This window comes from Pipistrellus kuhlii, unplaced genomic scaffold (assembly GCF_014108245.1).
Source record: "Pipistrellus kuhlii isolate mPipKuh1 unplaced genomic scaffold, mPipKuh1.p scaffold_m20_p_31, whole genome shotgun sequence".
Taxonomy (NCBI): Eukaryota; Metazoa; Chordata; class Mammalia; order Chiroptera; family Vespertilionidae; genus Pipistrellus; species Pipistrellus kuhlii.
The window spans coordinates 1,497,626-1,525,472 of NW_023425531.1; the positions used below are offsets into that span (position 1 = coordinate 1,497,626).

General features: G+C 41.3%; 1 protein-coding gene across 4 annotated transcripts in view; it reads left to right on the plus strand.

The window, feature by feature from the left end:
• The window catches only part of MOSMO (modulator of smoothened), a 65,133-nt gene extending 37,509 nt beyond the window's left edge, over nt 1-27,624 (plus strand). The window contains exons 2-4 of one of the 4 annotated variants that reach the window (XR_006743068.1): nt 19,528-19,740; nt 23,114-23,235; nt 24,762-24,876. Coding sequence is in view for 3 of the 4 variants with exons in the window: in XM_036460203.2 (XP_036316096.1) it covers nt 19,528-19,740; nt 24,762-24,946 (398 nt within the window). In the remaining variant the exon portion in view is untranslated. Of the gene's footprint in view, nt 1-19,527; nt 19,741-20,033; nt 21,533-23,113; nt 23,236-24,761 lie in introns of those variants that run through there. The other 3 variants (XM_036460205.2, XM_036460204.2, XM_036460203.2) reach the window with 3 other exon arrangements.
• Nucleotides 27,625-27,847: the final 223 nt, after the last annotated feature.

Below are 27,847 nucleotides of genomic sequence, written 5' to 3' on the forward strand. Positions count from 1 at the left end.
GGGAGGAAATATGTAAATAACTCTGAGTACACAGCTGCTATTTGAGATTTTGCTGATTAGAAATGATGGGAGGAAATAAACCATACAAGAATTCAGTTGGGTCTTGTTTGAAGTACTTTGTGTAGTAAGTCTCCAAACTTATTTTAAAAAATTACAGCTTTTGAAGAACCAATTCTTGAAGTAGCATGATCAAAGTGGAATTCTATTTTTTTAATTTTTAAAGTATATGTCTTTAAAATGTAACTTTATATAATAAATCAGAGAAATTGTCCAGAAAGTCTAGGCCCATTATTTCAACAAAATTTTAAAAGGAAATAAGGTTGGCAATCAGAATAATTTGAAAAATTGTTTGTTTTTAATCAGAATTAACACATGCGGATGGAGAGTTCTCTTGTTTTCTGTTCTAAGGCTTGTGGCCAATCACGAGAATTCTTGTAAGAACACATAATAAATAACTTTAAATTAATGGGAATTTAATTTAACATTTATACAAAACATTTTTTGTACTCGTTCAATAGAAACTTAATTTGCCACTGGGTATAGCTACCGGTAGCAATAAAACTACTGGTCGGCAATGTGTTAAGAATGTAAAATAATGTTTTAGTTTTTTATTAAATTAACAGTTTCTAAACACCTGGGGAAAATTAACTTATTAAGTATAAGTATTTCCTGTCCAAAGTAGCTGTTTATGGAGAATATACCACTTGTCTATGATATTTCTGAGACCGATTTGTTAATGTTGCTAAGGTTTTAACTCTGGACAAATATTTAAGAAAAATTAAACTATTCTATAAAAATAGTAAACTTTGACACAGCTATTGAATCAGACTTGGTTCATATCCTAACTCCAGCTTTTTTTAGTTGGTGCCTAGTTCTTTAGCCTGTTGTTCAGTTTCCTCATTGGGTTATTTTGATAATTAAATGAGTATATGTAAAGCACTTAATATTATTGCTGTCACCACGTAACTTCCAAAGTGTTTATATTTATCCTTTAACCGCCTCCAGATTGATGCGTGATGGGAAAAGAAAATTTATTATGAGTGCCCTTTATTTTAATATCTAGTTAGAAGTAGAGCTTAGAACAAAACTAGATTTGTCGGAACAAAAACAATTGAGATTCTGTTTGAGAAATAAACAAGGAAGCTGCCACATACATTATCTGTTTGTGCAGTGGGAAGACATTTGAATTTCTGATTAGTTTCCTGCACCTCGCCCTTGCCTTCAATGTGAAACACGGTTGCCTCAGTGTGAAATGGTCTGTATTCCTTTGGAGCATCAGGCCCCACTGAAACAGTGGAGAACAATCCAGGAATGTTACTGCATCTAGCTGACCAGAGCCTTTTGGAAGGACAACTAGATGGGTTCCCGTTTTTAAAGTCTATAATGTTTGCATCATTAAGTTTCTATAGTTCTAAAATTACTGGTTCCATGTCTTCCTAGGTTGTGCCCATACATTTGTTATTGTTGTTGATTGTGCCCATCCATTTTAAGAGGTAATTATTTAATTAAGAAATGTAAAGTATATAGTTAACAATCAATAAAACTCATCATTACCAGTTAAAATACTGGAGTTTTTCCTTATCTTAAAGTTTTCAAAATATAATCATTACACAGACATACACACAAATACACATATAAATGTAATTTAAATTTTTTGTTTGATCATAATCATTTCAGCAATATCATAGATAGGCTGCTGGACCCTGGAATTTAAAAGAGAGGATCCTAACATCAGAAACATATAATACTCAAGAAGTATCAGACAGTGTTTTAAACTTATTTCTAAAACGTACTTTCAGGAATTGTAATGTGTATCTAATCTACTCAGTGCTGTTTTCTTGACTTATTTTATTTTTAAATAATTTATTTAAGCAAGATTTCTTTTTTAAAAAAATAAGTTTTTATTGTTCATATTATTACAAATGTTCCTTTTTTCCCCCCCCACCATTGCTCTCCTCCACCAGGTTCCCACCCCACCCTCTGCCCTTTCCCCACTCCCCATTGTCCTCATCCATAGGTGCACAGTTTATGTTCAGTCTCTTCCCACATCCCCCTCTCCCCTTTTCCCCAAGAATCGTCAGTTCACTCTCCTTCCATACCTCTGATTCTATTATATTCAACAGTTAATATTGTTCGTCAGATTTTTTTAATTTCCTTGGTTTTTAGATTCACTTGTTGATAGTTACGTATTTGTTGTTCATAATTTTTATCTTTATTTACTTTCTCTTCTGAAAGAACCCCCTTCAGCAATTCATATAATTCTGGTTTGGTGTTGATGAACTCCTTTAGCTTTTTTTTTATTAGTGAAGCTCTTTATCTGGCCTTCGATTCTGAGTGATAGCTTTGCTGGATACATTATCTTTGGCTGTAGGTTCTTGCTATTCATCACCTTGAATATTTCTTGCCATTCCCACCTGGCCTGCATGGTTTCTGTTGAGAAGTCAGCTGACAATCATATAGGTGCTCCTTTATAGGTAACTACCTGCTTTGCTCTTGCTGCTTTTAATATTCTCTCTTTGTCTTTTGCTCTTGTAATTTTAATTATTATGTGTCTTGGTGTGGTCCTCTTTGGATTCCTTTTGTTTGGAGTTCTGTGCGCTTCCTGGACTTGTAAGTCTAATTCTTTCACCAGGTGGGGGAAGTTTTCTGTCACTATTTCTTTCAGTATGTTTTCAATATCTTGCTCTCTCTCATCTTCTGGGACCCCCATAATTCTGATGTTGGTTTGCTTGAAGTTGTCCCAGAGGTTTCTTACATTATCTTCAATTTTCTGGATTCTCTTGCCTTCTAGCTTCTGCGGAGGAGTGTCTTCTGGTTCTTTATGTTCCAAATCTTTGACTTGATTCTTGTGATCTTCCATTCTGTTTTTAGGACTCTGTATAATATTTTTTATTTCAGAAAATGTATTCTTTATTTCTTGTTGATCCCTTGTCATTTCTTGTTGACTCCTTATTAATTCTAGTTGATCTCTTTTCATATATCCTCATAGGTCTTATCCATCTTTTCTAGGAAATTCTTGAAAAATCTTATAAGCGTAGATTTGAACTCTATATCCAATCGCTTTTTGTTCTCCATTTCTTTCATTTGTGATCTATTTCGTTGTCGCATTTCGCAGTTACAGATGGGACGGGGTTTCAGGGTGGAGCCTACAGCCTTGGCTTCCGTCAGCCCCGCCCTATGAGGCTCCTGCGTCTCAGGGTCCTTCAGTACTCGCTGCAAAGCACCTCAGAGATAGGCCCTTGATTTTCGCCTGCTGCCAAACAGTCTAGGCTCTCCCCCAATGAGCCCGGTATTGGGGTTCAGTTCAGTTGGAAGTGGAGTTGGAGGTGGCGTTCAGAGCAGACTGGAGCCCCTGTCTCCTTCCCACCGGGGCAATCCAGCGGCACAGCTGACCGTCCCTTCTCTGCGTGCAATGTGCGCGCCGCCGGGACCTCCTTTCGCCACTCCCCCGGGGTTCCGCCTCGCAGCTCAGCTCCCTATGGATGAGCCTGGGTCCCCGGGGTCTGGCCCAGAACTGGGGTTCAGAGCAGTCAGAACTGGGACCCAACACAGTTGGAGTTTTATCTCCTTCCCACTAGGGAATGCCAGCCAGGCACTCGGCCTCCCTCCTCTCCGGCTCTGTCCTCTCTGCGCGCTGCGTGTCTCCGTACCTTAGGCTTTTACAGCTCCTCCGCGCTTCCTTCTGGTTTTCTCCTTGCTTCTCGTTGTAGAATTTCCAGTCGACTTTCCTGTAGTTCTGGGTAATGTCCATTTTATATTTTAGTTGTATTTTATTGAAATTGTTGTGTGTGGCTGTGGCTAGGTGTTTACCTGGGCAGCCATCTTGGATCCTCTATTTAAGCAAGATTTCAATGCTCCCCAATTTTTTTAAGCTCATACTTTGTCAAAGGTGATATATTTCATGCCCTCCAATTCTCATTCCCTCACTACCATATAGTGAATGAATGAACATAATCAGATCATTGTTTCTTTTTCCTTTTATGCACTGTGCATATTTTCAAAAGACCTCAATGGCAAATTGTTTAATGTAAATTCCTGGCATTTAAAATCCCTCTCAAGTTTGAAAGTACTCTTTCTCTAGGCTGTCAGATACATGTATAATTCATAATATGAAAGAAGGTTCCCTGTTCTTAATTGTGTTGACATTTTTTATAGTTTGTGGCCTCAGCATCTGTAGGGGGGAAATTCTAACACAGTTTAATGCCATAAACGTTATCATAGGTCTTACGGATTTTGCACAGTAAAAGAAACTATCAACAAAATGAAAAGACAACCTACTAAGTGGGAGAACATATTTGCCAATGATACATCTGATAAAGGGTTAATATCCAAAATAAATAAGGAACTCATATAATTTAACGAAAGGAAGACAAACAATCCAATTAAAAAATAGGCAAAGAACCTAAATAGACACTTCTCCAAAGTGGACATACAGATGGTCAAGAGACACGAAAAAATGCTCAATCACTAATCACTGAGAGATGCAAATCAAAACTATAAGATACCACCTCACACCAATCAGAATGGCTATCATCAACAAATTAGCCAACAAGAAGTGTTGGCAAGGTTGGGGAGAAAAAAGGAATGCAGACTGGTACAACCACTGTGGAAAACAGTATGGAGTGTCCTCAAAAAATTAAAAATGGAACTGCTATTTGACCCAGTGATCCCAATTCTAGGAATATATCCTCAGAAAACTGAAACACCAATCAGAAAGGATATATGCACCTCTTTGTTCATAGCAGTGCAATTTACAATAGGTAAGACTTAGAAACATCCTAAGTGCCCATCAGCAGATGAGTGGATTAGAAAACATATACATCTACACAATGTAATACTACGCGGCAATAAAAAAAGAAAGAACTCTTACTATTTGCAGCAGCATGGATGGACCTGGAGAATATTATGCTCAACGAAATAAGCCAGTCAGAGAGAGAAGAGCATCACATGATCTCATATGTGGAATCTAATGAACCAAATAAACTGGATGATCAAAAATAGACCCAGTCTTAGAAGCATGAGCAGACTTTTGAACGTCAGAGGGAAGGCAGGGGAGAGTGGGTGGGAAGAGAACAACCAGTGAACTTGTATGCAATATGCATAAACCGTGAACATGGTCAGTGGGGTGGTAAAGGCCTAGGGAAAGTGGAGGATGGGAGCAGGCTAGAACAGGTTAATGGAAAAAGAAGGACCTATGTAATACTTTCAACAATAAAGATTAAAAAAGGAAAACATATGGAACTGCCATTTGACCCAATGATCCCACTTTTAGGAATATGTCCTAAGAAACCCAAAATAGCATTCAGAAAAAATGTGCACACCCCTATGTTCATAGTGCAATTTACAGTAGCTAAGATCTGGAATTAGCCCAACTGCTCATCATACATGAGTGGATATAAAAGCTATAGTATCCCTAACCAGTTTGGCTCAGTGGATAGAGCGTCATTCTGCAGACTGGAAGGTCCCAGGTCTGATTCCGGTTGAGGGCATGTACCTTGCTTGCAGGCACATCCCCTGTGGGAGATGTGCAGGAGGCAGTTGATCGATGTTTCTCTCTCATCCATCTTTCTAACTCTGTATCCTTCCCTCTTCCTCTCTGTAAAAAAGCAATAAGAAAAAAAATATTTTTTTTAAAAAAGCTATGGTACATTTACACCATAGAATACTATGCAGCAGTAATAAAGAAGGATCGCTTACCCTTTGAGACAGCATGGAGGGACCTGGAGAGTATTATGCTAAGCAAAATAAGCCAGTCAGAGAAAGACTCATATGTGAAATCTAATGAACAAAATATAACCAGAGACAAAAAAGCACAGAACAGACTGGAATCTCAGAGGGGAAGAGGGGTAGGAAGGTGGATGGGAAGAACTTGTAAGCATATATGCATAACCCATGGGCACAGACAATAGGGTAGTGAAGATCTGGGACGGGGTGAGGGCAGCCTAGAAAGGGGTCAATTGAGGGGGGGGAGTGTGGGAATGGGCATACATACTATTTTCAATAAAGATTTTAAAAAAAGGTTTATTTGGCTATTTGTGGTCATATGAATTTTAGGGTTTGTATTTTTTTTATGCCTATGAAAAATACCATTGGTATATTGGTAGGGATCACATTGAATCTGTAGATCACTTTGGGTAGTGTGGACATTTTAACAGTATTCTTCCTAAATTATCAGGGAAGTGCAAATCAAAACCACAATGAGATAGCACCTCACACCTGTTAGGATAGCTATTAAAAAGACAAGATGACAAGTGTTGGTGAGAATGTGTAGAAAAGGGAATCCTTATACCCTCTGGGTGAGAACATAAATTGGTACAGCTGTCATGGAAAACAATATGAAGATTTCTCAAGAAATTAAAAATAGAACTGCCATATGATCCAGCAATCCCACTTCTGAGTTTATATCCAAAAGAAATTAAGTCTGTATTTTGAAGAAATATCTGCATCCCATGTTCTTTCAGCATTATTCACAATAGCCAAGGTATAGAAACAACTTAAATGTTTGTTGACAGATAAGTGAATAAAGAAAAGGTGGCATATTACCATATTTTTCAACCATAAAAAAGGGGAAATTTTCAGCAACACAGATGAACTTAGAGCACATTATGCTAAGTGAAATAAGCCAGACAGGGAAAGACAAATATTATATGCTATCAGTTATATGTGGAAACTAAAAATATAAATTTTTTAAAAATCTTGAACTTATAAAAACAGAATAGTTATTGCTTGCGGCTGGGGGAAAAGGGTAAAATTTTTCAGTTATAAGATGAATTACTTCTGAGAATCTAATGTACAGCCTGTAACTATCCTATATAATAAAGACGTGATATACAAACTGACCATCACTCCGACACACAAGATGGCCGCCTCCATGTGGTCAAATATGGCCACCCCCATGTGGACACAAGATGGCCAGCAGGGGAGGGCAGTTGTGGGCAATCAGGCCAGCAGGGGAGGACAGTTGGAGTGATCAGGCCTGCAGGGGAGGGCTATTAGGGGTGACTGGGTTGGCAGAGGAGGGCAGTTAGGGGCAATCGGGCCAGCAGGGGAGAGTAGTTAAAGATAATCAGGCTGGCAAGGGAGGGAAGTTAGGAGTGATCAGGCCAGCAGGGGAGGACAGTTGGGGGCGACCAGGCCTGCAGGGAAGGGCAGTTGGGGGGGGACCAGGCCAGCAAAGGAGGGCAGTAAGGGGTGACTGGGCCAGCAAGGGAGGTTAGTTAGGGGCAATTGGGTCAGAAGGGAGCAATTAGGCATCGATCAATCTGGCAAGGGAGTGGTTAGAGGGTGATCAGGCTGGCAGGCTGGCAGGCGAGCAGTTGGGGGCCAGCAGTCCCTCGAGGGGTCCCAGATTGGAGAGGATGCAGGCTGGGCTGAGGGACACCCCCCCGTGCATGAATTTTGTGCACCAGGCCTCTAGTAGTTTATACTACTATATTTTATACTTGAATTTGCTAAGAGGGTAGATCTTCAGTGTTCTCCACACTATGTGAGGTGATCAGTGTGTTAATGAATTTAACTGTGATAATCATTTCAGGATCTATATCAAATTGTATCACTTTAAAAATATACAATTATACATATCAATTATACCTCAATAATGCTGGAAAAATATATTTTAAGGTCACATCATATGTTGGGCACTGTGCTGAGCATTGAAAAAAAAAATACACACACACACACACACACATGCAAATACAATGGACAAGACCACACACTAATAGACTCTAGCAGGTAGAAGGAACAATAAACAACAAAAATGAGTGCTCTGAAAGGAGTAGTTTAATGAGAACATGTAGCAGGAATAAATTACTAGGGAAGTTTCCCTAAGAAAATTGCACTTAAACCCAGAATGAAAGGAAGTGAAGGAGTTAGCAAGAAAAGGATCAGGGCATGTTGCTACAGGCAAAAGGAGTAATGTACAAAGGCTTGGAGTGAGGGAGTTCAGTGCATTTGAAAACTAAAGAAAATGAGTGGGGCCAATGAATCAAGAAGGGGAAGAGAGTGAGGTGAGATAACATATCCTAAGAAACAGGCACAGTCCAGGCCATGATAAGGATCTTTTTCTTGGTCTTTATCCTAAGAGAGTGAGAAGCATTTAAGGGTTTAAGACAGTAATCAGATTTGCATTTTAGAAACAGTTATTCTGCAGTCTGAAGAAGAAAGGATCAGAAGGGACAAGAAATGCATGAGACTAACTGGAAATGGAATGCTGAAGTTGGAGATGGTGAGAAGAGGATGGGTTTTTATGTTTAGAAATGGATCCCACTTAGTGATTTTGAGGTAGACAGTTCTAGGGGTTAGAAGAGGAAGGACTGGTTTGAGTGCCTGATGAATAGCAGTCACATTGAGTAGGACACTGGGAAAAGTCAGGTTTGAGAAGGAAGATGATTTTATTTTTGTATCTGATGAGTTCAGGATGCCTATGAAGTATCAAAAGTGGAAATTTAAGTAAGTAGTAATATGTAGGAATTTGGAGTTTAAGAGATGTCCTAGCTAGAGGCACATTTGTGATTCATTGGCTTATATGTAATAAATGAATTTGTGAACCTGTTTTAGATTGCCTGGAAAGAATTTGGAGTGAGAAGGAAAAGGTGATTTAGAATAAACTTCAAGAACTCATTAGGGATATTCTGTATAATTCTTTTTTTTATTGGCAATTTTTGGTTTATAAGAATTGTACTTTGTAATAAGCTTGGTTGTTTTAATTGAGGCTTTCTGTTGTGATATAGTAACTCTCTTCCTCTTGCCATGTACATTTGTCATTTCTTATTTTTTATATAATACCTATTATTTATTCAGACAGAGAATAAGCTTTACAATTAAATTATCTTCCAAAGCTACTGCAATTGACATTTTCTAAGTATCTTGGTATACAGGGAGCTTTGTCTAGATAAGGAATGAAGAACTATTCTTACTACATATTTGTCCTTAAAACGGTTGAGGTGATATACATACATAATAAGGAAAATTGAATACTCCTTGGCACAGTCTTTTACTGTGAGCCATTGGGAACCTCCTTATAGAGAGCTCTAAAAATAATAAACGTTTACTACTCATACTATCAGATATAATGTCTGATTGCCTAAGTGACAATGGTGGCACCACCTATGTCACTGATGAGTCGCTGAAGATAGGGATAAGAAATTAATTCTGTCAGAATGTAAAACATTCGTCCTACAAAAGCTATTGTTAAGAAAATTTTAAAGGCAAAACTAGAGGAAGGAGGAACGCCCCAAGGGAACCCCCACCTACCCTGATCTGGGACACCCTTCAGGGCAAACCAGGCCTCTATCCTACCTAATAAAAGAGTTCTATGCAAATTAACCACCACTGCTCAAGCCACGCCCACCAGCCAATCAGAGCAAGTATGTAAATTAACCCCAACCAAGATGTCTGCAGTCACAGAGAGCAGTTGAGAGGCTTGGGTTTCTCTGGCAATAGAGGAAGCCAAGCTTCCTCTGGCCGGCCTAGGCCTCCACTCAAGGATACAAAGTTTCAGTTATAGAAGATAAATCCCAAGAAAAATGGCGGCAGCCACGGAGCTGGAGAGAGCAGGCTAGGGTTGTTCCCGGCAACAGAGGAAGCCAAGCTTTCCACCTGCCCTGGCCAGCCTAGGCCTCCACTCAAGAATAAGTTTCAATTATAGAAGGTAAACAACTCCAAACAGAAATGGTGGCAGGCACAGAGTGAGCATGGGGCTTGGCTCCACTCCAGGCTACAAAGTTTCAATTGTAGAAGGAAATAAATTCCAGATACCAGGGCCTCTGCTTTGGTCACCAGGGGGTGTGGCCTGGCCTGCAAACCACCACAGGCCCCTTGCTCAGGCCGCCCCACAGCCCAAGGGAACCCCCATCCTGATCTGGGACACTCTTCAGGGCAAAACAGCCGGCCCCCACCCATGCAGGCCTCTATCCTATCTAATAAAAAAGTAATATGCAGATTGACCATCACTCCAACACACAAGATGGCTGCCCCCATGTGATCAAAGATTCTGCCCCCGTGTGGACAAAAGATGGCCACCACAAGATGGCCAGCAGGGGAGGTCAGTTGGGAGGCACCAGGCCTGCAAGGGAGGGCAGTTTTTAAAGTAGGCAAAAGATGTAAATAGCCCTAACCGGTTTGGCTCAGTGGATAGAGCATTGGCCTGCAGACTGAAGGTTCCTAGGTTCAATTCCAGTTAAGGGCATGTACCTTGGTTGCGAGCACATCCCCAGTGGGGAGTGTGCAGGAGGCAGCTGATAGATGTTTCTCTCTCAGGACCCTTCAGACTAAGGGCCAGCACTCTATCCAGCAAGCCAAACCGGCTAGGGCTACTCCTGTATTATTATTATTTTTTTTTTTACTAAAACAAAAATATGTAATTTCCACCCTACCTGGTTTGGCTCAATGGATAAAATATCAGCCTGTGAACTGAAAGGTCCTGGGTTCAATTCCCGGTCAAGGACACATGCCTAGTTTTCAGACTCGATCCCCAGTAGAGGGCATGCAGGAGGCAGCCAATCAGTGATTCTCTCCCATCATTGATTTTCTGTCTCTCCTTCTCCCTTCCTTGAAATCAATAAAATATACATATATATATATATACACACATATATATATATATAATTTTCTTTCCTGAAAGCATGTAATAGTTATTCAATGCTTCCAGTTATTTTATAAATATTATTTTATTGTCTTTCTTTATTCTCATAGAAACCTAAATGGTAAGTCATATTATTTTTCTGCTGAAGCAAGCTTAGAAAGATTAAGTGACTTGTTCAAGTATGGAAAGCTGAGATTGAAATAGTGACCTGTTGGGTTTAACTTCTGGGATTGTGGAGAAGGAGCTCTTAAAACTCTGCTCCTCCATAAATGCAATAAGAAAGCTAGCAAAGCCAAAACCAGTTTGGCTCAGTGGATAGCGCGTCGGTCTGCAGACTGAAAGGTCCCAGATTCAATTCCTGTCAAGGGCATGTACATTGGTTGCGGGCACATCCCTGAGGGTGGTGGGGAGCGTGCAGGAGGCAGCTGGTTGATGTATCTTTCTAATTGATGTTTCTAGCTCTCTATCCCTCTCCCTTCCTCTCTGTGAAAAATCAATAAAATATATTTAAAAAAAATAAAAAGGCTAGCAAAAATTGTCAGGTCCACGGGAAAGACCTGTGAAGGCTCTCATCTCCTCGAGCTGGGCCTGTGGCTCTGTGCAAACAGGAAGCAAGTGCTAAGGCAGAGTAGTATTTTGCCTGTTGAACATGGAAAGTGTGCCAGGGCAGACAGATAGCACTGCTGAGAGACATACTGATTCAAGGCATTTAAGGAAACCTTATTCCAGCTGCTAGCTGACTAAGTGGAACAGAGGCTACACATCAATGAGTACAAACTTTACAGAACTATTCTAGGGAAGTGATAACAGACAGCAACAGTAAACACTGAGAAAGGGAGGTATATGACATCCAAAGTTGTCACATTGTATTATTTTAAATTTTCAACTAAAAATGTCAAGTCACATAAAGAAACATGAAGGTTTGGCTGATACACAAGAAAAATAAGTCAGTGGAAACTGCCTTTGAGGAAATGCAAACATTGGGCCTACTAGAGTTTAAATCAGCTGTGAGAAATATGTTCCCTAAAATAAAGGAAACCACATGTGAAGAATTAAAAGGGTGTAAGAAAACAATGTCTCACTACATAGAGAATCCTAATATTATATATAAAAATCCTGAGCCTGCAACGACCAGGAGGCTCCACCAACCGGAAGTCAGTCCTGCAGTCAGCACTGGGCTGCTGTGACTGCAGGCATGGTGACCCAGCACTGACTGCTGAAGGGTCTGCGAATCAGGCCCCGAGAGAGGCCTGAAGAGAGAAGCAGGGTCTGATCTATTGATTAGTCCTTGCCTCTCTCTTTAGCTCCAGGCCTGGTCAACAGGTGTGCCTCCATTTCTCCCCAGGCCTCCACCAGGACTGCTGATCAGTCCCAGCTTTCTGATCAGGCCTCGTTAATAGGCCCAGAGATGCTCACTGGCCTAGAAACGGACCAGTCAAAACCAAATGTGGGTCAACTGTGAGGAGCCAATGGCTGCCTAGGAGACAGAGCTTTTGACACTGACTGGCATAGAAACCGACCAATCAGAACCAAATTGGCTAGCAGAGGAGGGCAGTTGGGAGCAAGATCAGGCCAACAGGGGAGGGCAGTTAGGTGCAATCAGGCAGGCAGAGGCAGTTAGTGGCGATTTAGGCCAGCAGGGAAGGGTATTTGGGGGGTGAGATCAAGCTGGCAGGGGAGGGCAGTCGGAGGTGATCAGGCAGGCAGTGGAGCAGTTAGGTGTTAGGCTGGTAGGGGAGCGGTTAAGGGCAGGAAGCGGTTAGGAGCCAACAGACCCGGATTGTGAGAGGGATTGGGCCCAAACTGGTAGTCAGACACCCCCCAAGGTGTCCCAGATTGGAGTGGGTATAGGCTGGGCTGAGGGACATCCCCCATAGTGCACAAATTGTGTGCACCTGGCCTCTGGTATCTAATAAAGAGATGGGAATTATAAAAAGAAAAGGGAAATTGGCAGAAGAAAGAACCACCAGACGAAGACAGGTCGATCAATATTATCTAATCTGAAGAAAAGGGGGAAAAATAAAAATGAACAGAGCATGAGAGATCCATGAGACATTCTCAAGTATTCCAGCATACACATAATAGGAGTCCCAGACGGAGTTGAGAGAGAGAGAGAGAGATAGAGAGAGAGGCACAAAGAGAGTACAATAGGTCCTTGGGTTATGTCAGAGATCTGTTCCTACGGTGTGACGTAACGCTATTTTTGCCATAAGTCATAATCCACCTATATAAGCACCTACGTCACTCACATGGAGCACATACACAGCAGTAATGAATTGAAACAGAAAAAAAAAAAGAAAAGAAAGATAATTCCTGATCTTTATTTGTGGTAAATAAATAATAAAAAAACATAAAGCACATATGTGCATACATCAAAATCATGGAACTTTTTCTTTTATAAATAAACTAGAGGCCCGGAACACAAAATTCGTGCATGGGGGTGATGGTTCCCTCAGCCCAGCCTGCACCCTCTCCAATCTGGGACCTCTCAAATGATGTCCGACAGCCCGTGTGGGTCTGATCCAGGTAGGATTGGGCCTGCATGGGCAGTCGGACATCCCTCTCACAATCCAGGACTACTGGCTTCCAACTGCTCGCCTGTTGCCTACCTTCCTGATTGCCCCTAACCACTTGTGTCTGCCCACCTGATCACCCCCTAACCACTCCCCGGCCAGCCTGATTGATGCCTAGCCAGCCTGTTTGTCCCTAACCACCTTCCCCTACAGGCCTGGTTCCCCCCAACTACCCTCCCCTGCAGGCTTGGGTCCCTCTTAACTGCCCTTCCCTGCAGGCCCGGTCACCCGCAACTTCCCTCCTCTGCCTGCCTGGTCACCCCTAACTGACCTCCCCTATAAGTTTGATCACCCAAAACTGCCATCCCTTGCAGGCCTACTCCCTCCCAACTGTCATGGTCAATCTGCATATTAGTCTTTTATTAGATAGGATAGAGCAGTGGTCGGCAAATTGGGCTCACTAGCCACATGCAGCTCTTTGGCCCCTTGAATTTGTGGCTCGCGAGCCACAGTTTGCCAACCACTGCTTTAGGACAGTGATTTGGGTGATTCCTTGCAGGCGTCTTCAAACTACGGCCCGCGGGCCACATGCGGCCCGCAGAGGAGTCTGATCTGGCCCGCCAGGTTTTTTGGGCAGTGAGCGCAGCCGAGGTGTTACAGTAGGAATTAGTAGTTCATATAGTCCGGCCCTCCAGCTCTCTGAGGGACCGTGATCTGGCCCCCACTTTAAAAAGTTTGAGGACCCCTGCAGAGCAATGGTTAGCAAACTGTGGCACATGAGCCACAAACTCTGGCCAAAGAGCCGCATGTGGCTCACAAGCCACAGTTGCTGACCACTGGGATAGAGGCCTGGTGCATGGGTGGAGGCCAGCTGGTTTGCCCTAAAGGGTGTCCTGGATCAGGGTAGCGGTTCCCTTGGGGCATGGGGCGGCCTGGGCCAGGGGCTTGTGGTGGTTTGCAGGCTGGTCACGCCCCCCAGCAACCCAAGCGGTGGCCGTGGTATCTGGGATTTATTTACCTTCTACCATTGAAACTTTGTAGCCTGAAGCAGAGCCAAGCCTCCTGCTCGCTCCATGGTGGCAGCCATTTCTATTGGGATTTTTTTATCTTCTATAATTGAAACTTTGTAGCCTGGAGTGGAGGCCTGGGCCGGCCAGGGTGTACAGAAAGCTTGGCTTCCTCCATCACCAGGGAAACCCAAGCCTCCCTCCTGCTCTCCCTGTGGCCGCAAGCATCTTGGTTGGGTTAATTTGCATACTTGCTCCTGATTGGCCAGTGGGCATGGCTTTGTGGGTATAACAGAATGATGATTAATTTGCATATTCCTCTTTTATATATAGTATGGGAGATAGTGATGTAACCACAAAACGATGTATGTTGAGTCCCTTGTAACCTGAGTCCATTGTTGCCTGTATTTAAGCAAATAATGACCCAAATCTCTCCCAAGTTTGATGAAAAACTTGGATCTGCATGTTGAAAAATCTCAACAAATTCAAAGGGATGCTTAGTACTATTAAAAATTGATTGCTCATTCAAACTTTGCACCTGAAACCAGTGTAATTTTGTTAGCCAATGTCACCTCAATAAACTTAATAAAAAACCAAGAAAAACCATTTCATCCTACTGTGCTCTATGATGTAGTAGTGACCTAAAGGCCTTACAATCATCCTTATTATGGCAACAGACATGCTTAGACTTGCCATGCCAGATCGTTTCCACAGTGCCTAAAACTACAGAAGATGAGTGTGAAAAGCCTTTTTAGTTAAGATACCCCACATAATTGGGTAACACTCACTATGACGTTTGTGTATTGTAATACATAGGTGAGATACTGAGACACATATGGAATGCTACAGTTCCTGGTATAGTTTCCTCTTCCTGTTGTGTGCAAGTCTTTTATTTGGCTGGATTGGTTACCTAGGAAACAGCCACAGGGTGAAGACGGATTGGTTGTTTGGGAAATGGAATTATAGACCCTTTAAGAAACAAAAGATTTGTTGGGTAAAACCAAAATGAACTGACTGAGCTTGTGCTGAATTAATATGGTTCACAGTACCATAGTTCTACAGGAGAATCTGGTTGATAAAGCAGGATTTTAAATTTAGCACGTTTCTTACTTGTCTAGGTTCACCAAATGCTTATGAAGTCCTGCTTTGCCCACTGCTGTAGGCCTGCCTTGGGGTTTCCAGTGAAGTGGAAGGTTCCCTCTCTTCCTGAAAAGCTCATTTTCTGTTTGGGCTAAAAAGAAGCTGCTGTAAATCAAATGCTTAATTGTGTGACACAAACGGAATGTGCTTGGAGAATTTGGAGGATGTAAAAGATCTTGACTAACTAGTCAGTGTAAGAAATGGATTTGAATCTATAAGCAGGAGATAATTTTTTGAGGTAGAAGATGAAATTTAAACTGGTGGAAGTTGGGACACTAACAGAACCAGAATTTAGAAGATTCAATAGTAGCAACACAGCTGCCTTGGTAGATCCCTTTCCCCAGACAGCTTATGGGAAATATGTGAGTAGGATATAGATTATGTTGGCCTAGAGCAGTGGTCGGCAAACCACCGCTCGAAAGCCACATGCGGCTCTTTGGCCCTTTGAGTTTTTGGCAAAGGCCAGCTTAGGAGTGCCCTAATTAAGTTAATTACAATGTACCTGCCTATATAGTTTAAGATTAAAAAATTTGGCTCTCAAAAGAAATTTCAATCGTTGTACTGTTGATATTTGGCTCTGTTGACTAATGAGTTTGCCCGCCACTACTCTAGGACAACATCAGGCATACCATTTTTCCCATTATGGGGGTGCCAGAAGAAGAGAGAGAGCAAGATATTGAAAACCTATTTGAAGAAATGACAGAAATCTTGCCCTACCCAGTGAAAGAAATAGATTTATAAGTCCATGAAGCACAGAGAACCTCTAACAAAATGAACTCAAAGGGGCCCATACAGGACACATCATAATTAAAATGTAAAAGGTTAAAGAGAAAGAGAGAATCTTAAAAGCAGCAAAAGAAAAGCAGTTAGTTACTTACAGGGGAGCGCCCATAAGCTATCAGCTGATTTCTCAAAAGAAACTGCAGGTCAACAGGGAGTGGCAAGAAATATTCAAAGTGATTAATAGCAAGAACCTACAACCAAGATTACTCTACCCAGCAAAGCTACCATTTAGAATTGAAGGTCAGATAAAGAGCTTCACAAACAAGGAAAAGCTAAAAGAGTTCACCACCATGAGTATTACTGAAATGTTAAAGGGTCTTTTTTAAGAAGAAGAAAAAAAAATTAAAAATATGAATAATAAAATGCCAATAAATGCATATCTATCAACAATTGAATCTAAAAATTGTTGTGGGGTCGAACCCTGGGTTCAAAAATAAGACCACCAGAGGCTGATTAATTAACTTTTAAAAAGCAGGCAAGGATTTATTGAACTGGCCAGGACAGCCACAAGAGCACCACACATAGGTGGACTCCAAATGACTGCACCGTTTCAAAGGTAGGCAATTCCTTTTAAAGGTTTAAACCGCAAGAATTTTCCTTTTGTTCCTAAATCCTAAAGACTAAATTCTAAAGACTGGGGACAGCCCGCAGAGTTGGTTCCTAGTCACATCCTGCTGGACATTAGAATGTGGCCCTATCTTGTGATAGCGATAACACAGAAGCAGAGCTCAGCGGTTAGACTCTAAAGGTTATCTACAGTTTCTATCCCTGAAGCTACTGAGTCAGTGGGAATCAATCTCCTGTGGTCCTGGTCCCAGGCAAGGGAAAATTGCCTTAGCCTCCAGGTCTTCACCTGGAAGCTGAGGCAAGTACCCTGTGTTTTAATCAGATGCAGGGGCCAAACTAGAAGGGTTAAAATTCAAACAGCAGTTTTTACCAAAGTGTGGTTGCCACTATATTTCAAAAATCAAAATAAATGAACAAGAACATAATAAACTGATTAATAAAATAGAACTTGAGGCATGGAAACATGGAACTGAAGCTCAGAAGGAAAGAGTGAGAGAGGAGGGAAGAGATTAACCAGAGAACTTAATATGCATTACCTATGGACAAAGCCAATAGGATGGTGAGGGCCTGGCTTGGGGCAGGAACTAGTGGGATGTGACAGTGCAGGTGATGGGTATTACTCTGAACAATAAAGAGTTTTTAAATATTGGTGAATTTATTTTCTTACATACAGTGTACCTTCTGGTTGTGTGTCAGATAGCTTTCTTTCCTCTCAGAAGAAGGCAGCTGCTGAGTATTGGTCTTGATTTGTCTTGATTAGGATCCCTCACCACAGGAGCACAGCTCTTCTTTCAGAGCTGACCGTCTGCCGGGTCATTGTTCCATTTGGTCTGTGGAAGGCATCACTCTAATTTTCTTTTTCTGACTGTTCTGTTGCACTCATGGGGTGTGGTGCGCCAGTCAGGGGATGTGGGGGGGTCATCAGAGTCCACAGTATTGCATTTTGTCAGAGGGTCTTTCATTGCCTGTTGTCTGTTCTTACGCAGTGACAGCTTTTATAAATAGGGTAGTGACTACAGAGGTTAAGTTGTTAGAGATGTTTTGATGAATGATCAGGAGTAGTTTCCTTATAGGGGTTCTAGCACTCTGAAAGCCTTATTTGTTTCCAAAATTAGAATAAAAGATTTATCATAATAAGACACTCCCTCTCCCCCAAGTTTTCTTTTCAAGGAAACTTTTTAGTGTTTCCATTTAAGAACGATTTGCAACTCCCTGGTGCTTACCCCCATCCCTCTTGCCTTTTCTGGTTCCTAGCAGTTGCTATGATACTTTAAAGGTTAGCAGTTGTCAAACACTTTAAGCTGGTTTACCTCTCTTTGGGCTATGAAGTCACTCAGCTCCAAGCAGCAGCTAGGAGGAGGAGTGAGGCTTTACTGTGAGGGTTAGCTCCCTTCGCCGCCTCCAGAGAGGATCCCACAATGCTGTTGCACCTCTGGACATCCCAAAATGGGCTTAATTATTCTGTGATTTGAGAGAAAAAGGTACAACTTGTTTGAGTTATCTTCTTTCATTCTCTTGAAAAAGAGAGTAAGAAAAGAGTACAACTCAGTTTGGAGAGCAGAACTATTGGTTGGTGGTTTTTTTCCTTCATTTTCTTTGAACATATTGTTTTATTTCTAAAGATGTATCAGTGGCAAAATACAAGTTGCAGGAAAGTCCCTCCTTCCACCAGCCCCACAAGCCCACACAGATCCACACACACCCACAGATCTACATGCACACGCAGATCCACATGCACACACAGATCCACATGCACACGCAGATCCACATGCACACACAGATCCACATGCACACACAGATCCACATGCACACACAGATCCACATTCACACCCACCCTGGTTTGCTGCTCCCAGGTACCCCGAGTTTCACGCTGTCCTCAAAGAAGCCACTTGTTCAAGGCAAGTGCTATGTTGTTCACCTTGAAAAATAATTAAACCCCAAAATGATGTAGAAATCTTTTTTTTTTTCCAGTGGCTCCAAAAATTCCTTTTCCTGTACTTTTCTGGCAATTTTCTCATTCGCAGTTGCCCTTAAAAGGGGAAACCAGCAGTTTTTGACGGGAAAAAGAAAAAGTCATTACTCTTTCACCTTCCTTACCTAGGTTTCTACAAATTAATTCACCCCAAATTTGATAGAGGGTTTCCTTTGGTTTTCATGAGAACATGTTTATATTAAAATAGTACTTCATATTTTACAAAATTCACTTTATTGTTATTTGAGTGGATAAGGAGAATGGGGCACCTTATACCTCTGTGCGTTCCTGCTGACACATGCCGGTAACGGTTTGCCAATTGTGAGCGCTTATACGTTGTACCAACATTGTTGAACTTCCCAAATGGTGGAGTTTACTAGTTTTTACAACATTTTCTTGAATATAATAAAAAAGTACTTATATTTTAATATGCTTAGACCTTTTAACTTTAATAAATTATATTGATTCTAGTATTTAATTAATTATTTATTTTATTTGTATGTTATGCTTAAGCATATTTTAAGCTTGCCTTCAATTTTCTGAGAAGTGTTTTTTCTCCTCAGCCAAAATAAAATGATATACAGTGAGTCTTGGATCTGGGAAAACAAAGTTCCCGCTAACGAGAGCTGGAAGCTCCTCTCTCTTGTTCACTGTTACTCTCCTGGGGCCTAGAAACAGCGTGTGCACACGTGCTCAGGAAAGTGTGTGTTTAATGAATGACGGATTCAGTGAGCTGCCTTTTAACGGCTTTGTGTGAGGTTTAAGTTCTCTTTTTATGTTAAATCAAGCATTACTATTACTTATGCATTCTAGCAGAATGCTGAAGAAGGGACTCAGTGGAATTAAGTGCTTGGATGACCCCCATAGAGAGAAATACGAGTTAAGACTGAGGGGTGTTGGTAGGGAATATCCCCTCCGAATGCAAACCCACTAACACGGCCCCACCTTTTGCATCTCCCCCAGGAGCGCTCACTGTGGGCCTGGTGCGACAGTGTCAGACAATCCACGGACGAGACCGGACCTGCATCCCCCCTCGGCTGCCCCCGGAGTGGGTCACCACCCTGTTTTTCATCATCATGGGGATCATTTCACTGACTGTCACGTGTGGGTTGCTGGTGGCTTCCCACTGGCGGAGAGAAGCCACAAAGTATGCTCGGTGGATAGCGTTCACTGGAAGTAAGTAGCCTGTGCTGTCGTTTGTCTAGAGGCATGCGCTCTGTGTGTGTGAAGAGAATCAAGAACAGTAATGAGGACTCCACACTCATCAGAGCAGCACTGTGGCCGTCAGATAACTGCACAGTCCCATCGCTCTTCAGAATTCTCATCACAACACCAGGACATCCAAACCCTTAATTGCTTTGTACGAAATGCTATTTTAATGAATTTTATTTTTGCCAACATTGTACTTGAGTGTTTGAGGTCTGTGACTCAGAGCTACCACTAACCTGAGTCTTTTCATCTTCTTGAAGGTATTGGTATCTTCTATCAAATAAAGATAAATCTAGATGAAAATACAACAGATATAAATTAGATTTAAGGTGCTGATGTGCTTTTTAATGCCCTTGATTTTTAGTTTTTTTGTCAGCTACGTATGTGACCATTGGAAAATCAACACATTTGATTATTTTATAATTATTTCTTAACATTTCTTATTCTATTAGTCAATGCCCAAAGGTGTGAGATATTTATATGTTGCATATTCATTTGTATTTTGTAGAACTGGTTTAATATCAAAATGTCAGAGGCTTAGCCCAAGTTAAAGGAAACAAAAATGTGCAAAAAAAAAGCTGTTTCTGAAATTTTACTTTCATGCTTCTTTCTCACTAAAGCAGTTTGCCTGCAGGAGACATTTATCCGTATCTAGAACATTTTGGTTGTCACAGTAAAGGGGGTGCTACTGACACCTAATGCGTGGGGGCAGAGTGGCGGGAGCTCCTGCGTGTACACAGGGACGCCTCCCAGCGAGGACTGCTCTGCCCCCGCGGGCTGGGGGCCCATTGAGAGGCTGTGCTCCCGGCACAGTGTGACGGGACTTGGGCCGCACCACAGCCTGAACTTTTAGCACAGTGCCTGAAACCTTCTCAGGTCTGCATACGTGCTTTTTAAGTGAATATTATAACAGCTTGCTTTCACTTGTTATTCTCATTTAGAACTCATAGGCTAGAGGTGAGGCATAATCCCACATATCCCTATTGTTAAAACTCAATGTATCCTTATGAGACAATAAGATAAGGGGATTATATTAGTTCACGAGCCTGTCTCTCCCTCTCTGTGAAACTCTTAATATATGCTTCCAGTTCTGTATTATCATTGTCTCTATATCTACTTTATTTTAAAATTTAAATCAAATTGCTTTTTTAAAATATGTTTTTATTGATTTCAGAGAAGAAGGGAAAGGGGTAGAGAGATAGAAACATTAATGATGAGAATCATTAAACAGCTGCCTCCTGCGTACCCCCTCCTGAGGATCGAGCCCACAACCCAGGCATGTGCCCTGATTGGCAATCAAACCCTAACCCTAATCTTAACCTCCTGGTTAACCACTGACCCATACCAGCCGGGCAGATCAAATTGCTTTTAACATTAAAAAATCTCCATTCTTGTTAAGAAATAAGAGAGAAGGTGATGATTTTTTGTGAGGTAGAACAGACCTCCCAAGACAGTCCTTTTGTAGACAGTAGGGTCCAGAGACAGTTGTAGAGACAGTGTTGCTACCCTAAAGGGTATTGATGAGGAATTTTAAGGGAATCTTTACTCACAGGGTATATTCACTTGTTCAGAGAGCATTCACTCTTTATGTAAAATCAAAGAAGCATATAGTTTTGGGATTTAGTTAAAATTTAGGAATGCATAAGCTATGAAAATGAAAAAAATCTCATGCAGTTTAGCAAAGCAGCATGAATCAAAGTATTCATTAAGATGGTCCCTGAGCCATTGTTTCCTGTGCCCAATAAAGGAAAAGAACTATAATATGTTGTTTACGTTTTTAAATAATATGCATATAATAATTCAAAGTCTAAATGAAAAGTAAGTCTCATTTGTGTCCCTGTCACCAGATATCCAGGACCTCTTTCCTGGAGGTAACACTGTCACTGATTTCCGGGTTTCCTGCCAGAGGTGTTCTAGGCATAAACGTGTGCACACGTGGTGCTCTGTAGCTGTACCTTCTGTTTGTGTCTGTGCCCCTGGGCTTCTTTTAGCTCAGGAGTACATACTGGAGTGAATGTCACCTCAGTAAGCACAGTTGCATTACTCCTAGCTTCCTTAATTACATTGGCTTTGTTACCACAGCTAAGCCACGGGGTTGGCAGTCCTAAGAGGGATTGGGCTCCCCCTAATGTTTCCATTCAGCCTTTGAAGATGTTCTATTGCTGTCATCATCTCTATTGCATCTATTTCTGTTCCAGTTTAGCTGTAGTTTTGGTAAGAATGTGAGGGTAATATTTTCCTCTGGTTTACACGGGGGGGAATCTCTCAGAGGAGAGCCACACATGGTGGGGCTGGCCAGTGGGGAGGGGGCAGGTAACAAAGGTCTTCAGGTCTGACCCTGGTCTTTCCCTTTAACTAGTTACATCCTCATCTACCACCACACCTGCCATTTAACTCTCACCACCAGGGCGGATATGAAGTTATGTCTCTATAGGCTTATTTAAGACCCAGAACTTAATTAAAAATTGAAATATATTATCAGGATTGATTATATTTTAAGATCTAAAGTAACTTCACAGATCTCAATAGTTTAAAAGAAAAATCATCTACTTGCATTAAATATCCCCAAGAAGTATAGAGAACCTAAAATTTTGGATTAAAAAACAAAATTAGATTGAATAAGAGTTCATTGCTTCCTTTAAATTTGATTAAGCTTTTCCTAACCAATTTGGAAAAAGAATTAAGTCTTGTAAAATATTAAACTCTTAAGTATAGTCATTAAATGTTTACTTCGTTATAATGGATAGATTTTTAAAAATATATATATATTATTGATTTTTTTACAGAGAGGAAGAGAGAGATACAGAGTAGAGAGTTAGAAACATCGATGAGAGAGAGTCATCGATCAGCTGCCGCTTGCACGCCCCATACTGGGAATGTGCCTGCAACCAAGGTACATGCCCTTGACCGGAATCGAAACCGGGACCTTTCAGTCCGCAGGCCGACGCTCTGTCCACTGAGCCAAACCAGTTTCGGCATGGATAGATTTTTATTTTATAATAGAATATATGAAAGGATAGAAATAAAGTCAGTACATTAGTTAACAGAATGAACTGTGTATATCAGAAAATGTCTAAATTATTTTAGTTTTTGAGATGAGAAGAAACAAAATGATTTTAAAACTAATCATATCCCATTGTTTTTATAGATTACCTATAGATTGTGATTTCATTTTACTTACCAAACCATATTAAGGCATAAGAATTATTAGAAGTTTGTGACAGATAATACTGATAAGTGGGCATTGGCAGCACTGATGAAGTTATTGCTGTCTATACAACAGAAGGACCAAAAGATCTAACACTTAATTACTGGATTTTTTTTATTTGTTCTGTTGTAGGTATCCAAAAGAATCCAAATGTGCTTATGTGACATTTGGCTTGGTCCTTCGCCCAAAATGAGATAGACTAATTGTGTGTATATTATAAAATTATCCACCTAAAGAGTGCAAAGCAAACAAAGGTACTGGTGTATCTCTTGAGTTAGTATGTTATTTTAGAAAATGTTACTTTTTACTTTTTAATACATTTCTGGAGCTGTTCCAGGAAAATACTTCTATTTTAACCTTTCGTTTTGTTTTGTCTAATTTTTTTAATATATATTTTTATTGATTTCAGAGAAGAGGGGAGAGGGAGAGAGACAGAAACATCAATGATGAGAGAAATCATTGATCAGCTGCCTCCTGCACGCTCCATACTGGGGATTCAGCCCACAACCTGGGCATGTGACTGTGACCTGAGTCAACCCAGTACCCTTCAGTCCACAGGTTGACGCTCTATCCACTGAGCTAAGCTAGCAAGGGCACTCCTATTGGCTTTTAAAGGACTCTATTAGATTTTATTGGTTGGCACAAAAGTAATTTAAGACAAGTGTCAGCTGATATGTTTATTCAGGACTCTGTCACTATCCCTCGGGATGGGTCTACCTCGGAAAAGGTTTCTCACTCAGGTTCTAGTGGAAAGGTTCACCTCTTCATATATAGTGAGTATAGTAATCAGTTTCCACATTACACTGAGAAATGTTTCCGCCTCCAGAATTGGGAAGACTTCCCATTTTACCAGTGTGCTTTCATAAAGCATAAACTGTTTTCTTGGGAAAATTAGCCAATCTGTAGGCAGTCTGCATTTGCTCAGAGCATTTCTTTTGAAGCACAGGGAGCGCACTGTTTGCTAAAACAGTGGCCTTGGAATCAGACACTGGGTTTGCTGATACTTTTCTAGAAACATTTTTAGCAAATATTAGATTTCATTGTGTTTGTATACAGAACTCAAAGGTTTCCCATCCTCCCCACTTGTGTATATTCAGAAACCTAACAGGGTGGGTGGTTGGGCTGAGGCTATGTCCATGATAAGATATAGCCACTCTGACAATTTGCTAATCATTGCAGAAGTCTGATTCTTTCCACTAGCTGACTTAAACCAGAGTAAGGTAGATGGTACATTCAAGTGCTTTTTCTCTAATTCCTTCTAACTAGTACCAACTGAGAGGAGCAGAGAAGTGGCAGAATAAGAACTCCAGTGGCACATGCAGCAGTTACTCAGCACTTCCTGCCCATGTGGCTGGTGCTGTGCCTGGACTTGATAATGCTTATTCAGACTTCTAGCACTTACTTCACTCTCAGAGGAACCAGAAGCCTAGAGGACACAGCTATGAGTAGCACAGCCAGGAGGCGGCCTTGCATCGCCATTGGAATGGTCAGGAGTAAGGCATACGAGTACTTGGAAGGTTTGGGACCTTTCTTAACGCTGATATTTGAAATTGTCTCAAAAGGTTAATCCACACTTTTCCTGATTTTAATTGTTAGATTTGGGGGATATTATATGATCTGTAGTATATGCAAATATTTTGACAAATGGTTTATGTTTTGACAGGTTTGATCATGTTATCAATCCACAATCCTTCTTATAAACTTCCTTTGCGCCAAATTTTCATTGTTTTCCTAATCACCAAACCATGTTACTAATGTTGTGTTTTGGTTTGTTTTACAGTGATCCTTTTCTGTATGGCTGCCCTAATATTTCCAATAGGATTTTACATCAATGAAGTCGGAGGTCAACCTTATAAATTACCCAACAACACAGTAGTTGGGTCATCATATGTACTTTTTGTCTTATCAATTTTCTTTACAATAGTAGGACTTCTGTTTGCTGGCAAAGTTTGTTTACCAGGCTGATGAATGTCTAAATTGCTTGACATTTTAATTATTTTTTATTTTATTTAAATTTTTTTATTTTTGGAGGGTGGAGAGGACAAAGGCAAGGCATCCGAGTAGTCCTGGCTCAGAAAGATGCTGAGATGAAACTGATGCTGAAAAGAAAAAGAAAAAAAGCTTTGATTTGTTCTCACTATGCACTTTGGATTTTTTTAAAAAGAGGGCCTTTTCCATAACCAAATACAGACGATACTGACTAACCCCCTGAGCATATTTCCAGGCCGCCGGGCCTGCACTGTGGTAGTCGCCTAGCGAGGGAGAATGCTTTCTGCTGAAAAGCACGTGGCCCTTCGTGACTCTGTGTTCCGTTTTTAACATCTAATGATTCACTTGAGGAAACAATTCTAAGTATTTATGAAACATGGTGGACCAGAGGGATGCAAGAGAAGTTCCTGTGGGGCTGGCCTCACCTCCTGAGAATAGTGTTCACAGCTTCCTGTAGCGTAGGAGCCGGTGGCACCAGAGGGACTGCCATTGCGTTACTGCACCGAGAAGCCAATAGATCAAACCTGTTTGCTAAAATGTATGTAAAATCCTGAAATTCCCTATCTCTGTGTACAAAAAAATAAAACACTAAGAAACATGTTACTGGGGTGGGTGGGGGAAATGTTCCTTATATTTATATAAATATATATAATATATATATTTTGCTGATGCAGTATACAGTGTATATATATATGTGTGTGTGTGTGTGTGTGTGTGTGTGTGTGTGTGTGTGTGTGTGTGTGTAAATTTATACACACACATGCAAACTGTTCCTGGAAGAGAACTCTGAATGCTTTGCTAGCAAAACACTGTGGTGTGCAAACCTAGAACTCAATAGAAAAAGCCATTTATCTGAAGGCTGTGTAGTGGAGAGAGTCTTCAGTTTACCTCATTCTTTGTATCGGCCCTTGATTTTAACAGGTGTTTGTAATAGGTACAGATAACCCACATCTTTCTAGGTGCAAATTTAAGTTACACTACAATTCTCTGTAGGTTAAGTTATTTATATGTGATGGTAGAAGGTAAGATCATGTCAAACCTCGTAGTCTGGGGAATTGGACACCATTTAAATTATTGGCAACTGTTGTCTGTTGTGCAGAGGTTCTTTTTCTTCTGATGTCAGTTCACACCGTTCTGGCTGTTTACCGCACCAGGATCATTCTGCTGTAGCAATTAAATGTGTTCTTTTCATCCATAAGCATTCTTATTCATGCATCTCCTTTACCAAAAACCTGAGAGCAGTGTCTTTTGTGTGCTCCATGCCTTTGTTTGCTTCCTTGTATTTACTGTAAAGGGCTGTCTGACCCACAGCTTTACTTTTTCCTAAAAAGCATTTCCACAGCCCTGAACCCACACGTCCTTTCCAAATACACGTTTCTCTTCTCCACGTCTCATGCTGTGCAGTGCACAGTTGTCTCCGGTGAACACACAGTATCTCCTGTTGGGAATGTGGGGCGGGGGTCTTTCGTGGCAGTGGAGCTCAGCTTTGTCGTCTTTGGAGGGAAGTGGAGGTCCCTGGCCAGGGAGCCCGTGCATCCCACTTCCCGTTAACACACACGCTGCCCGCTGACGTGGTCACGGATCCGTCACTGCGAGCTGGCTGGCTCCCTGTTCCCACCCCCCTGGGCCATCAGTGTTAGCTGTGGAAGGAAGCCCGGGGTTGCAGCTCGCTCGAGGGGGTAAGAGGTGAGCCACCCTGAGGCACATCCCGGAGTCACGGGGAGCTACACTTTCCTCCTGGGACCAAAGAAACCTTAGAAGATGCTTGAAAGGGACTTCCCCCAAGTGTTGTGATGTCGGCCAGGACCCGGACACTGGGCATGTCTGTGGCCGTTGGAGATGGCCACCCATGTCCTCAGTCACATGGTCACTCAGAAGGAAAGCTTGTGTTGTCACCATTATACCACTGAGAGAAAGTGTTAGCAAAGTGCGGTTCAGATTAATTTATATGACTGAGGGTTTCTCTCTTCCAAAAAGATGAGTTATATTGTAAATAGTTCCTCAAAATACTTTTAACTGGATCGTGAGCATGGGGAGAGAAAGTTTCTCTGCTGCTAAGAATTTCCCCACTGTTTACTTCTTTCACTTACAGTGGTATTGCAAGTTGACAAAACTTGAGGTTTTATTTGTATCTGTTACCCAAGCCATTAAGTTGACTAATTTCTTCATCATCATAAAGGGCCAGTGCATAGAGGCCTGGGAGGGGAAACTCCCCACAGCCAGTCAGCGCCCAGGGTTAAAACTGTCCACCAGATAGTGTGTGAGATCAGACCAAGCATTGAAATGGACTCGTTCATATAAAGTTCTGTACATCCTGTACGTGAAAAGAGACCGCTGTCAGCAGTTGCTTTTTAGAAGGTCACAATAACAAGTACTAGATAGCACAGTATTGATTTATAGCGGGAAATCATGGCTTGTGAACTGTATATAAACACTTGTGGTGCAATCATTTGTCAAACTTTTGTCTGTTACATTGTTTTTAGAGTGTGTAGTCTCATACCTAAGAACACACTGTAAAATCTGCTGAAAACTAGTTATAGGTTTTATTTGCACAGGACTTAATTAGTTTGAAATTTTTGGAAGCTCCTATTAAATATGCCTAAACAACTGTAAATGTGGAAAATCTTCCTTTCATTAAAAGCAACATTTCAGTACAATTCTTTCCAAAGGTAATCCATGTTCTTTGTTGTTAATGTGTGCATGTAATCGTTCTGACTCTCCTGCTTCTTATAAACTTATTTTCTGTTCCGTTTGTTTTCTTCTTAAAGGATAGCTCTTTCCCCCCTTCTTTTTAGTGTTCTGGATGACCAAAACTCTTCATTGATTGTTTTCCTTTCTTACCCTTTTGCCTAAAGTTTTGGTATCCCCCACTTGATG